This window comes from Aphis gossypii, chromosome 3 (assembly GCF_020184175.1).
Source record: "Aphis gossypii isolate Hap1 chromosome 3, ASM2018417v2, whole genome shotgun sequence".
In the NCBI taxonomy this organism is placed as follows: Eukaryota; Metazoa; Arthropoda; class Insecta; order Hemiptera; family Aphididae; genus Aphis; species Aphis gossypii.
Window position 1 is genome coordinate 24279942 of NC_065532.1, and position 15769 is coordinate 24295710.

The following is a 15769-nucleotide window of genomic DNA, read 5'->3' on the forward strand; positions in this document are numbered from 1 at the left end:
AGTTTAAAAATCTTAAATCATTTTGAATTTTATTTTATTTTTTACAAATTGTTGTGCACACTTATTTAAATGAATATAACATTGTATGCATGCATACTTGCATTTAAATAATTAATATTCTACACATTTGAAATAATGGATTTTTAACTATGAAATTAAGGAAATAAAATCAAATTGATAACTTATAAAATAATATAGCAATACATTATTATTTTTAAAGTAGTTATACATGAGTAATTTATTAATAAAATATAAATATTTTTCTGGAATTATTATCATGAAATAAAAATTGGTTAATTAATTTTTATTAAGTATAAGAATGTTATAATTTTTATATAAGTATGAAGATATTTACAGTAAAAAAAATAATTTATTTTTATTATGGTTTAATGAATATTTAATAATTTTAGTGAATTCAATGAAACATATTATCAGCATATACTCATATACTTATTTAATATAATGTATATTTAGCGCCTAGCGAATTATGGCATATTACAAATTAAGAAAAGACAGCTCTAATTTTATAAATGAATCTTTATGCTAGATGCGATATTGAATACACAGGCAAGGTCACATGATGTATAGATGCATACTACGTGAGCTTTGTCTAGGGTATTACAACGAATTAATACTAAATTAGTTTCAATTTGAATATCATAAAGTATAGAATATAGGCTTTAGTGGGTGAAATGTCACAAAATTTATTTAATAATTACATTTATCCTTGTATGTTCTCCTTCTATTTTCAATCCTCCAATAGAAAGTGTAAAAATAAAAATAAAAAAAATTAATTACGAAAAATCGTAATAAACATTTGACTACCGTGTATGTCATTTGGTCGACACGTGTTCCATCATTAAACTCAATATGTTTAACGAATTAAATGCGTGTAAAATATGAGTAGCATGCAATCAAGTATAGACATTTAATTAATGTACACCTAAACAAATAAACGAGCTGACAGAAATCATGGACGAATGTAGTAAGTATTGCAAACGGTCGCGATGTCTACTATTATGTAAAACGGAACCTTATTGTTCGTTCGCACATTTTTATTTCGTACGGTTGTTTTGCTCTATTCTATACAGGTATGATAAAAACATTACTACGTATTATAATTTTTGAATACATATAGCCTATGTGTGTATATAATCTAATCTATACTGTTGAAAATTCTATTAATTAAAAAAATATCATAGAATAAATGAATAATAATTATGCAATAAGTATCAATAGGTAAGTATATTTTTTATATTTTAAACATTTTTTTGGTAACATAATAAAATATTCATTATGTATTGACAAATGTTTTTGATTTATAAATAATTACTTTTTATAGCAGTTTATTATTATGATTAAGACAGAAGGAAAAAATAAAACGAGAATAAACTTTTAGTTTGTGGGTAGTGGACAACAATTTCATGTTACGAAAATGTGCAGATGTCATGCAATGTATTTATTTAATTATACATAGCCAAAGACATTTACGATATGCGTATACAATTTAAAGTATTAAATTAATTTGTATAATATAATATAGTTAGTACACTTCAACAAAATAATAATTTAATAATGCTTGCGTTATGTATTTGATACGTTATAACTTAATATTTGATCGACAATCGACAAGTATTGTATCGTTATTAGTTATTACTAAAAAGAAATCAAAGATTTACTGGGAACAATATAATTTTAATATAATATATAAATATTATAAATTTATTCGTGTATAAATTGGTACGCAATGGTATAAATAAAAATATCATTGAATGAGTTTAAAGAACCCACATAGTAATATATAACTCGAATACTTAATTTTATAATAAATGTTTGATATTTATGAGTTACGCTTCAAGTATTCCTGAAAAACGTAACGAAATTAATATATTTATATACAACCATACAACAAAATGCCAATATTACTATGCCAAGAAAGGAAACAAAGCGTGCATATGTTATATTATTATATAAGATCGAATATAGGATGAATTATAATAAATAAAAAATATGTATTTATCTAATAGTGAACATAAAGTAATTTATTTTTCGTAAATAGAAATTATGCACTTAATTAATTGCTGATATGTGTTATGTCATAATAACTGACTTACTAAACTTATTCATTATTTTTTAAATTTGATATGCAAATACAGATTGGTCAATGCAATTTTATTAAATCATTAATTATATTTGTTTCAATTTTTTTTTATCGTCATTCATGATCGACTCAGATATCTAGCTGATTTATGATTAAACGTCTGGAAGTAACAAAATAATAATTTATTTCAATACAGAAATTTTATAAAGAGTATAATATGTGTTTGAAAATTAACTATTCAATATAAATTATAAATGTTTACTTACAAGACTTAAAGTTACAAGTTATATACTGTATTGATTTTAATTTATAAAGATATACAATTTAATATACGATTTAAATATATAATCATTCTCGTTTCATTTCATTAAATTATTTGTTAAATTGATTTGAATAATATGAATAGTATGTAATTTTTTGTTTTTTTTTTTAGATGAATATTATATTAATATAATGAGTAATAATGAATTAATAGATTTTATAAAAGCACAAATTCGAAATAATAATTAATTATGCTACAAAACCAAAGAGTACAAATTAAATTAGTATGACAGTATCATATTTAATAAACTATTAACAAATAATAAACTCTGTCAATATTTTTTAATTTAAAAAAAATGTAGATGCATTTTAATTAACTTAACAGGTGATTTTTTATATAGAAATTTATTAATAAGGAAAGAAATGTAAATAATTTGTTTCATCATTATATTATATTTTTAATATTTTTAGAGAGAATTGTTTATGAGAATAATTTCAATATTAATCATACACATACATTTTTTTTACCATAAATTAATAAAATATAAAAATACAACTATAATAACAACATATTAAACTGTGAAGATAACTTAATGTCTATCTTAGTATATACTATATAAATATAATATGCATTTATTTATCAAAATTAACATAGTTGGTGATAATTTTGTATCCAAAAAAATATCTCATGTATAAAAATAATAATCATTAAATTCGAAAAATTATAACATAAAAAGGTTGTATCTGCAATAATTAAATAAATTTGATTTATTTTTATCATGTTCATAAGAAAACTTATATAAAAAAATAAATTAAAAACTATCTAATGTTGTATCAAAAGTATCCGCACTTATTAATAGATATTACTTAGGGCAATGATAGTATATAGTACAAGAAATCAAGTAATATAGTTGTTATGTAAAAAAATAAGTATGTATGTCTGTTTTGAGTATCTAGGTATAAAGTAAATATATAATATAAATTTATTGAATGTGTTTTTTTCTGTGAAAAATATGGGTCACGCTCGTTTAAAATATGTATTTAAGGTTTTAGTTAACATGTGTTGAAATTCGTGGGGATGTAGTAATGTAGTATTAATAGTATTGGAGACAAATATTTTTTTCAACTGGAAGGATAACGTGACATCGCAATAGTAAAAATAGGTTTAATGTCCCCATTATAATATGTTTGTGTGTGTGTATTTTTTTTTTTTTTACAAATTATTATTTTTTCTGATCCATATTTTTATAGTTGAAATTTATAAATAAATAGTCGTGTATCTATATTAATAAGAGATATAAATAACAATACTCAGACTAGAATATTAATGGTGTGTATTTTCTTGAAATTTAAGATGTTTTCATGAACTATTTACTATCATCGGTTGATAATTGGACATCTATTTTGAAAATGTTAAAAATCTTTAAACTTTGTAAAATAGAATAATATATGATAATTTTAGTACTTGGTTATTGTTAACGAATAATTATTTAATGGTTTTTAACAAACATGTAATTGTGTATGTTTTTATTGCAATAGAAACTGTCGAGATCGTTAGATTATTTCATTTATAAGTTTGATCCTGTTTTAATATTCCACAATATATAATATGCAAATACGTGTACTTATATCATTAATTTTAATATTACGACGCATATTAATTTTTATATAGGTTATTAAATCTTAGAAGATATTATATAATTAGATATTCTGTTCAGAATTTAATAATTTTAAAATATGTATTAATTTTGGGAATATTAAATTTTGAGCTGAGCGATGAATGCATAGATTATACAATGGTGTGTTTTTTAAATTGTCAAGGTTCTTTTTTATAGTAGAATCATAAACTTTGAGGGAAGTTTTAAATGGGATCCCATTTGTACTTTAGTGATTCAAAGGTAGAAATTTCTCAGTACTTTTTAAAATAATAGTGAACAAAAATATAAACATTTGTTAAATTTTTTTAATTTTATAATTAAATAATAGTTTGGTAACCTTTGTTATTAAAAGTGAGACCATTTATGCTCAGAATCATTTTTCATAATTTACAATGATTTATTATTGAATTCAAATTGTATTCATTTGTTACAGTGTTCTATTCAATGACTGTATTGCAGAGCAGTTATCACTTGATGATTTTTTGTGTTCATTGCTCATCTATAATTTTTATTATTTATAAAATATTATGATATCATTATTTATGTATAGAAAAAGTACATATTTTTATAGGGAGTAGAATACAAATTATTATATAATTTTGATGCATTGAATTCACTTATACTAATTATGTTCATATAGGCATGTATTTATTTGATAAATAACTGTAAAAACTAAAATATACCAATATTGATGTTTTATTTTATAATAATTTTAAAGTTGTAGCCAACTCAAAATGATCATACACTATTAGTAGTTTTGATGACCTTTTTGAGGGATCAAATTTAATATCATGATACAAAAACTCATAATACGTATGTAAAATAACCATATCGTATGAAATCGTAAAGTTGATTGTTAATTTATTGTACATTAGTACATCATTATAATTTACTGTTAATTATTGTTTAGGAACAAGGTAGGAACTATATATACATGACATTGTTCTATTGAATTTAAAACTCATTATCAATCGTTGTATGAGAATAAAAATAAAATGTACACCGTCAGTCTGAGCCACAGAGTAATGAACGTAGGATAAGATGAATTTTGTTTAAGCTATATCGGTGCGAGAATAATTGGAAATGTCGAAAGAGACAGAACAATTATTTCCTATTGGTCGTTACCAATATGTATTTGTCGTTATAACTATTTTTGTTATTAAGTTCTCCTATGGAGTTTTAAAAGAAATATCTAACAACAATATCAATTTGATAGCCTAGTTTAACTTGTCCACGATAGAGCAAAATCATCTTATCTATTCGTACCTTGTACGACAAAAAGTAAATTGTTTTTCTATTATCGAGATGATAGTATTTGAAAGATATAATAATGATGTGTAAACACTGTAAACACATCTTGCACTGAAATACATTGGCATATAATATCATATTATTATTTTTATTATATATATATATATATATTTATTTATATATAATTCTTCTTAGTTCTTTTATATTAACTACTTCCTTATTCTATCAAAATTAATATTAAACATATGTTTAATATAAATTACAAATAAATGTGTTAATTTAACAAAAAAAAATATACTATTCATTTATTTAAGTATGAAATAATTTGTGTAATCCATATTTAGTTTTTTCATGTTTTATTCTGACATAATAGTATTTTATTTATGATATATATTTATATTATTATTATAATATTTATTAATATTTTTAAGTTTTATAGTAAGTTATATTATTAATACGTTAACCAAGTTTTTTGAACGGCTTATGTCTATTGATCAATTATTTTTTATATTTATTTCTATATCATCACGTACAATTATAACGTTATTGTGCTATGGTCAGAAAATTACTATTACAATTAATTAAAACTAAAAAGTTGGATCCTTAAAATTTAAAATAAAACGTGTTTAGATGCCTATAAGCACACACAAAAAAAAAAAAAAAAAAAATATATACGAGTAATTTAATTAAAAATCAAATAGAAAAAGAATTAAAAAATTCTTTTTTCGTTTGACGTTGGTTTGATTTAATAACACTGAACCAATTTTTATACTACAAAAATGAAAATATAATAATTGCATAATAAAAATAAAAAAAACAGTAAATTAGTGTTCTCGCAAAGTTGTTGAACAACCCAGTGGATAGTTGTTTGCAAATTGTGGGACTGCTTTTTGTCTTCGTTATTTTGATCATACAATTCTATAAAGTTTATATACCTTATACCAACGCAAAATAATAATAATTTAAGATATTTATAAATTCTCATAAATATGTATACTTATAAATAATAAAAACAATTTTTTCTCAGATTAATATCATTATTCTTACATCCGGGAAATATGTTATATAATAATATTATAACGTCGTTAAATAAATAACAATAATAATTTTTATTAAACAACAACATTGGGCATGGCATTCTGTGGGTCTTCGCATTATACAGTCAATCATTGTGCTACTCAATGATTATACTATTTTTCTATTGGTTATTATTATTATTGGATGCGTTTTAATCTATTTTAACTAATCGAGTCTCAAGATTAAGTACATCAGTCGCAGTTAGAAGTTAGAACGCAGTGATCTATACTTAAAATCCCGTTCAAAGCACTAAGCCGTAGTCACATCTCATATACGTTGACAATAATAATTATTGATTCATCGTCGATTCTACGACACATTCTGAAGCGTTTATCATTATTTTCATTACCATAGAATATTGGCTACAGCTTTTATCTAGTTTAAACAGAGCCAGAATTTAAAAATGTCCAAAGAGGCTGTTTTTATAAACTTAAAATTTCTGATAAATCAAAATTAAAATGTTTAGAAAATTTACTACTCAATTTTAAAAATAAATGTTTTTATCTTTTTTTTCTGAAAAATATGATGAAGAATTAGTAACTAAGAAAACTAAGAAATATGAACTCAAGTTATTTACAATTTAAAAGCAATTGTAGTTCACAGCTTATAACAGCGGTTCTCAGTGCATACTACATAGTATAGTAAATAGGTATCAAGTATCAATATATTAATGGTGGCAAATGGTAATGCAATATCAAAAATATGAGTTCGAAGTATATTTTTCGTGATTTATAGTTCTGGTAAAATAAACATTTTTTTTCACACAATTTTATTCTGTAAAAAATAAAACGTTGTTAATAATATGTAAATGAAAATCATTAAAAAATAAAAACTGAATAGTATTTGGTACGCTATATCATGTGTTATGCTGTTTTCGCTATAATTTAAAAAAAAAACATATTAGTTAAAAAGTTTAGCGATTGAGAATGGTTTTTCTTTTCTAAAGACCTAAATAAACACATTACTCCCGAATTGTCCGCAGCTAATGCCCTAACAATTTCGTTTGCGTTGTCCCCATCACGATGTCAAACCCCTCTCAACATCGTCCGTCAATACGGCAATAGGTATCCATGTTATTTTTTTTTATTTTTCACAATAAAAGTTCAATACATTTTGTTTACTCGACTGTGTATTTACTCAACATTGTTTGGAATGGTTTGTTGGGGCGCTCATTTTTAAGAAATTGCAAAGTTATATTTACGGTTCGTACTCTATAGAGCGAGTTATTCAATTTTTATAAGTATGGGGAGAACAATACAGGATTTTATGGAGTATAGATTAAACGACGGGGTTTCCGTTTTTTTAATGTGTATCGGTCAACAATAATGTCTTCAGCAGTAGTAGCTTATTATTCTGTGTTTTAATGACCAATTCCACGTATGTACGTGCATTTGACTCGATTCGTGCTTTATAAATGCGATAACAGTGAACTGTCCGCTGTCGCATTCACCTCGTTAATAATTCTATAGGCACAATACACCACCGCTCAGAAATATATAATATTATTATTATATTATCGCGATAACCTGACGCAAACAGCTCGCTACGACCACGTTTTTTTATTCCTTTCAGCATAGTATTTTCCACGGCGTACTGAATATCGAAAATATAATCGTAATATTATAGATTATATACACCAATTCGATCGACAGATATAATGGAAACGACAACATTTGTCTATTAAATGGGCTTATATAGTATAAGTGCTGTGCCACACTGCCGGCATCGGCGTTGTATTCGCCGCACACGATTAACCGATAATTCGGGTCGTCCATTTCGATTTAGATTATTACGTGTTACGCGATTTAACATTATATTTCCGATGAGATGAACAAAAACAAAATGTATAATACAAAGAAATAAAAACTACATTGAAAATAAATGAATAAACCTGAGAAGTCGCTCTGCTTTATAGTAAACTAGTAAACGTTTAATGCGTGCTTTGTCATATATTAAGTAGGTAATGGATATGGATGACATTCAATTTGAATTTGATTATGAACTGTATCGAACGATACGAAATCGTACAAAAAATGATTCTAATTTTCGTAATTAATTTTTATTTTTTTTTATAGATACTGGTATAATATTTATACTCAATGTTATGAGTAATTTTTTTCTATTAATTATAGTATGTAAATAATAATAATAATATGTAAAATATATCATATGTTAAAATAATTTTATTTTTTTTTATATCATAATATGTTAAAATAATTTTTGCACAAAACATAACACATAATATAATATTATTCTTATTATTAAGATATTAATATTAGAGATAAAATAATAGTACTATTATTAAATCTAAAGTCAATACTATGTACCGTAGAATGGTGTATAACTTAAAAATTGAATTGTACTCGGAAAATAATTATAAACGTAAACTGTTTTAAGTCTACTAACTATTGATATTATATAAATTACAACCTGATTACTGAAATTGACATTTTTTTATTTAAATAACCTTTTTGTCTACATTAGAACTTCAAATGTCTTTAAAAATAATTAGACACTATGTTTTTGGTATTTTTTTTAATGGCGTAAAACCTATTAATATGAGGAGTCTTGTATTACATTTTAAAGCTTTTCAAATTTGAAATTCGAATTTCTATAAAATACTCAAAAATTAGCCGAAATATTTTAAAATATTGACTTTTTTTGACAGTATTAACTAGATTAGCACACATTTTTAATGATCATAAAAGTGATATGATAACAGACATCATTGTAAATTCAATACCTTCATTCAACTATACACTCAGAATCTAAAATATGTAGGCTGCGCATATATGCCATTTTGATCGAATGTTATAAAATTAAATGTTTTAAACTGTCGATTAAGAAAAAAAAAAGAATGTCTATCGATATTATATTATAATTAAAATATAATAAAAAACTAACGATTTTGTTATGGGTGGTACAGTGTTATTCGAATAAAATCTCTATTCAAAAAGTGTATTGAACTATTTGAACTTATATATGTAAGTACAAAGTATACACTCCATGAAAGTAGGAATCACGCAACAAAGTGATAAACACATTAAATGTCTTTTAAAAATACGTTTAATGGTTAATTCGACTGTGATAGATTGCAATACTGAAAAAAAATTCCAGCAAAACATGTGAAAGATTGACGTTATTTGTTTGAGAAAAAAGCGAATAAACAGACATACATACTTGAAGACTGTACATTGTGTATTATAAAAACTGGAAGATTGAACTCGACAAATATTTTTGATTTGCTCTATATATTTAAAAATCGATACCATTGATTTGAGAACGCAGAACATTTTGTTTTAATCGCATTAGACTGTAGAAATATCATATATTGTATATATAAAACTCTAGTACATTTACTATACATATTTACATATAGATTAGTAAATGTATAGATTTAACTAACGATGTATAAAAGCTTTGTAAATAAATGTCTGAGCACGTTTCAATGATTTTGTGATTTAAATAAACGCGGATGGTGTTTTCTGCTATTGTTTTTCGATAAGACTGTATAAGATTATAAATATTATTGTAACTTTTTTTTGAATTTTTAAAAAAGTGTTTGTTTCTAAAACAATGAATAAATGATAAGGTCCATTAAACTTATCAGAATTATAAAATAAATACGTATTGTTTTTTTTTTACTTAAACATTCTTTTTTGTTTTGTTTTACCAATTATAAAAATATTTCTCAAAAGAAAGTCACTATTTTACTAATAAAAGTTTATCAAATATGATATAATTATGTTATTCAGCGGAAATAGTTTTTGGAATTTTTGCATTTTCATAACATTATATACAATATTTTTTTTAAATTATTGGTACTTTGAGCACTTTCAATTATATATTTATTTTGGATTTCTTGTCAAAAATACAAAATATTTTGTACCATCTTAAATTAAAATAAATAAACTATTATTTGTATTATAGTATAAATATTTCATTGAGATACGTTGTATGTATGTTTTATAAGTCCTTAAATCTTCGAAAATTGTTGTATACTTTATAATAGTAAAAACAAAATACAATATATTACTATTACTACATATACTATCACTATTTATTATACATTATTACTAGACTGAAAACTATTTACAATGTACATATTATGCTAATAATACAAGCGATATTTCTGTAAAATAAAACAATTTACAACCTATTTGGTTTAAATATTGTTTTGTGTAGGTACAAGGTAACTGGTACATTGTATGTATATTAAGTAACAAAATAGTTTTATTTAAATAGGTATATCAATTTAGATTATCTTTTAGTTTACGCATAGTGTTTATTATTATTATTTATTATAGAATGTCGTATATTTTTAACAATAAAATAATATAAATAAACATTCGAAAGTAGGGTGTATTCAGCATTGAATTACTTATATGAATAAGGAAGATTTGTCAGAAAAATGTTATTTGCTTTATCTATTTTTAGAAATATATTTCTTAAATTGAATTAGAACATGGCCCATATGAGAAATAATTGAATATTATATTTAGTTAAAAGTCACGTTGAGAAAAGACTAGAAATGTTTATGATGTGTCCATCATGCAGACATGTAGTGCAATGCTGTGTGAAATAGTTTGAAGTGCAAATATCGTAGGTACTTGATAATTATATATTAGTTTTAATTATTTAAAATGTAAATAATGAATTTAGCGAAAACTATCATTTACAATAATCAAACAAAAGCCAAGTATTTTGGTCTATTAAAATATTAATCCATGCTTTTTATAGCATATACATTTTATTTTTTTATACACTGTTGTTTTATTCGAAACTATATTTATTAAATTTAGTCAAATCTCTATGATATTATACACTGTAATATTTTGAAATTATGTTATTACATTTTAATACCTAATCATATACCTAATATATACTCTATGGAGAAAAAAACTTCTCGATTTTTAGTGTACTGTTGGAAGAAGTTACTTTTCAAGAGTAATTAAACACTTAATAAATACTTCGTTAAAAATAGTAATAATTAATTAGTTTATTTTTTGACACCTGAAGTATTATGCGACTACTTTTCAAATTAAAAAGTAAGTGTTTAAAAATGCTTAATACAATTTTTAACAGTGCGTGAGTTTCTAAACAAATGTATTTATTTATTTATGATATAGGTATATAAGAATGAAAATAGTAGGTATATTATATTTTTTATTTAACACCACTAATATATTCCATTAATATTAAGTAATATATTACTACTTTATAATAGTTATAAAATCAGTAAAAATAATAAATGAATAATATTATATGGACGTAAAAGATTTAAATCGAATACTTAAAATACAATCGTCATTTAATAACTATGGTAAAAATATGTGCAAGTTTTAATCAAATTAATTCTATATTATTTATTTAAACTTTTTAAGTTGTATGATTTTACTATACATAATGAACATTAAATAAACATAGTGTTTATTTTGTGGTCTTACACCATGATGAACAAATGTATTTGTCTTTTTATTTTACAAAGCAAGACTACAAGCTGACAAAAGAAGTATCGTATTAAATAAAAGTATTTCGAGAAAATAATTCTTAGAATATTATTAAAATACCGTTTCGTTACTTAAGATACAATTGCGTTACCATAACGTATAATTATTAGATTAAGTTTTCTTGATTAACCATGCATTTTTATATAATTGTTTTATGTTGATTTGTTTCAAACCTTATAGTTTTGGGTAAATATAAAACCATTAAAACCCTACGAGGTTATAAAAACGCAAAAAAAGTTGTTATTCCAAATTTTGTTAGTAATTTTTGATTTGTGGGAACAAATATCAGGAATATATAAATATTAATGAGACATGATATCTGAGTTTTCTTGGAATTATTGTTGCCATAAATTAAGTTTTAAATTATGTGTTTGATAATGTGGTAACTAAAAAAAATTACAAATGTTGCTCTAAAAACCGTAAAAACTTAATTCTGAGATAGCACCGACTATGCAACTTCAATAATTCGATATAACGTTTATAATATTCAGTAAATGTATAATTATTGTATTATTCAATAAAGGAAAAATGATTAAATGTGATATTCGGTTTAGAAATCATTTTTTTAAACATCGACTATATTAAAATCTTAGTTTAAATACTCATTAAAAAACTCGACTAGTATATTAGTTACATTATGATATTATTATTTTAGATTCTGAACGAAGTGGTGAATGTATTGATTTTAAAATGATGTGTGTTTTTTTTTTGTGTCTGTCTACAGCATACATTTTCGAAATAATGCTTCAATTTCAAACTTCGGGGGTGGTTTCTGATGGAAAAGTGAATATCCTCAATGAATTATAGAGGTTAAAACTAAACATTTTCCGACAGTTTTCAAAACAATCGAGAAAAACAAAAAAAAATTACAGAAAAACGAGAATTTTTACGTAAAACCAGTTAATGACCAATTTAATTTTTTTGAATGGCTATAATTCAAAAACTAATCACTGTAAATACTTGAATTTTTTTTTTAAATGATTATAAAAAAACTTGAAAATTTAATACAAATCGTTAGTCACAATAAATTTATTTTTATTTTAAAATTTTAACATAAAATATAAATATCACAAAAATAGAATTGTTAATTGTTAATTTTTGCATGGTTCACATAGTTTTCTGGACAAGTTTTCTGGTCATGTTAACATAGTTTTAAATGAAAAAGCTGATCAAAAGTCAAAGAAAGTATAATTATGATTCATAAAAGAATAATAACTTTAATAGTATTCTTGAATAGCAAAATCAGTGGTTTGATTTACAAAAAAATCGATTTACAGTTTATTTAGAGATTTAAATTTATAATTTGCACTGCAATGATCTAGAATCTAGATCAGTCATTATATTAATGAAAAACTGTCTTATGATCGACCACACTTGTATAACATAAGAAAATCTCATAGGAAGCTTGTAACACTACACTGATCTTAATTAATTAATATGTAATTGTTGAATACCGACAATAAAAAGTAATAAAACATAAACGTAAACTTCTAAAAAAATTACAAGAAATCCACTTAACTTCAAAAAAAGCAGCAAATATCACTTATCAAAATAATGAAACTGGTTAATAATCTCCGTTAATTAATCTAATACAATCTTAAATTATGTAAATACTATAATTGTGTTGGGTCTTGGGTGATATTATAAGGATGTTAGAAATTTATAAAAAAGATTATTTAGTAGTTAACCTCATCTAAAAAAAAATAAAATGAAAAATGAAATAGGTATTTAAAACATAAAACAATATTTAGTTTTGTTATTTGTATCTCGAACAACTAGTTTATTGCAGTGAAGTTATTCAACATTGTATTAACAAAGTACGTGATAAAATATTAGGTATATGAAACTTTTTAAAAATGATTTATAATATAAAAATTATTTTAATTATTAATTTATTAAAATATAAATTAATCCTACACCGTAATTATACTCGTATAAACCAGAAATAATTTGAAATGTGTGCTAAAAAAAATATTCGATACGATTTAATTTAAGATTATTTAATTTGAAATAATCTTGAACTTTTGTTATGAGTATAAAACCTTTTGATGATAACATTTTTCGAATTTTTTTTTTTATACATTTTTAATTGATTACAATGTATTTTCTTTATAAAGTGTTTAAAATACGCTTATTAATTATTAAAGTTAATTGGTTGAAGTATAATCTCTAGATACTAAAACTGTACTTGAAATTTATATCTTAATAATTTGTCTCTAATAATTTATAAATAAATAGGTTATAACTAAGTAAAAATCATTTAAGTTTCATCAAAAATAATACAAAATGTTTTTTGTAAACAATGTTTTTTAAGGTTATTAAATTTTGGATTTTTGCAATGAATGTATTTGTGAAATTGAATAAAAACTTGTTGTATGGTTTATGAAGAAAATGTTTCTTGTGGATATGATATAATATAATATAATACATTATGGAGAAAATCAATTTTTATTGTATTATATTATTGAAAAATTAAAATTATTCAAAGATTATTGTTTAGTACCATATTGTAATAAATGAAATACCTAAAAATGTTTTTCAAGAAATTTAAATTTTTCAGAAATGAGCTTAAATAAGGAGATTATTGGATTACTGTATATATGCGAGTATTTTTATTTCGTCGTTGGTAATTATTTGATCGATCCTCATGAGTTAATAATTCACCATGTAAGTATGTTTTATATAATTTGGTAAAAGGTATTGGTAGTTTTATTTCCTTTAGAGAACATTATTGTAAGTTAAATATTGTCAAATATTAATATATAATAATTGTTGTTACAATTCAGTTATAATCATTGTAGATGAGCACTATATAATATTTAAGGGCTTTATATCATAATATTTACTAGAGTGACATTGATTCTTTAAATAGAATACTCTTAACGGATTTTTTATTGTTGTTATTTCTATCCATAGCTGACTTTATAATATACATTCGTAATGGTATAATATGCTTATAGTTAAATTGACATTCTAAGGTAATTTTTGCTTTTAGGTTAATAATATGTATAATATTTAAAAAGTAAACTTTTTTCTATATTATATTTTTTAAATGTGTTAAATTTATGAAAACAAAAATATAAAATTAATTAAAACTATAGTTGTTTTAATGCTTTATAATAACATTAAAAATATAATTTTTTTAAATCAACGAAAAAATAAATGAGCCAGTTATGGTTATAATAACTTATAGGTCAGTTACCATCATTATAACATTAACTTAAAAGTAACACTGTTTACAATAAGCAAAATGCGTCATTTTTTTATATTGCGTGTTGAAAAAATATAATGTCAATAATTATTTTAGAATTTTTTACATTAAAAATACTTTTATTAATAACAATATATCTTTTTAAAATATTTGTATTGTTAATAATATATAACGTCATTATTTTACTGTAATAGTACAATTAAAAAAAGCTTTATCTATTATTTCCCAATTTTGAGTAGACGCTTAAACATATAAATAAATTATTAAGTAAAACTGACTTAAAGCATTCATGAATTGTATTTTTCGGAGAATGGTTACCATTAATTAATGTAATTTGCAAATTTGAGGATTAGTTCATTACTGCACTGAAGACCTCATATTATATTATTACATGTACACAGTAAATACATTATAAATTAATTAATATGTAAAACATTATAACACAATATAATATAGTTTGACTTGCATATTTTATTGTACGTATCTATGTATATAGAAGAAAAGTATATAATTTTATGTTATAAATATTAAAAAGTAAATTCAATATAATAGAAATAATTAAAAACATCAAATGTGCATAAAAGCATATTGTCGACATCAATTATAAATCACTGAACAACCGTGATATTTAATACTTATTATTTCACAGCAGTAGGTATACATTCAATATCCATCCGGAAATCTGCATACAAAATTACAT

The 15769-nt window shown here is 22.8% G+C and overlaps 1 protein-coding gene across 2 annotated transcripts in view; it reads left to right on the forward strand.

The window, feature by feature from the left end:
* Window positions 1–979: 979 nt before the first annotated feature.
* The window catches only part of LOC114121161 (neuroendocrine convertase 1-like), a 41912-nt gene continuing 27122 nt past the window's right edge, over window positions 980–15769 (forward strand). For both annotated transcript variants that reach the window (XM_027983369.2, XM_027983370.2), the window contains exons 1-2: window positions 980–1091; window positions 14419–14525. In XM_027983369.2, the coding sequence (XP_027839170.2) occupies window positions 14421–14525 (105 nt within the window). In that variant the 5' untranslated portion in view covers window positions 980–1091; window positions 14419–14420. The remainder of the gene's footprint in view (window positions 1092–14418; window positions 14526–15769) is intronic.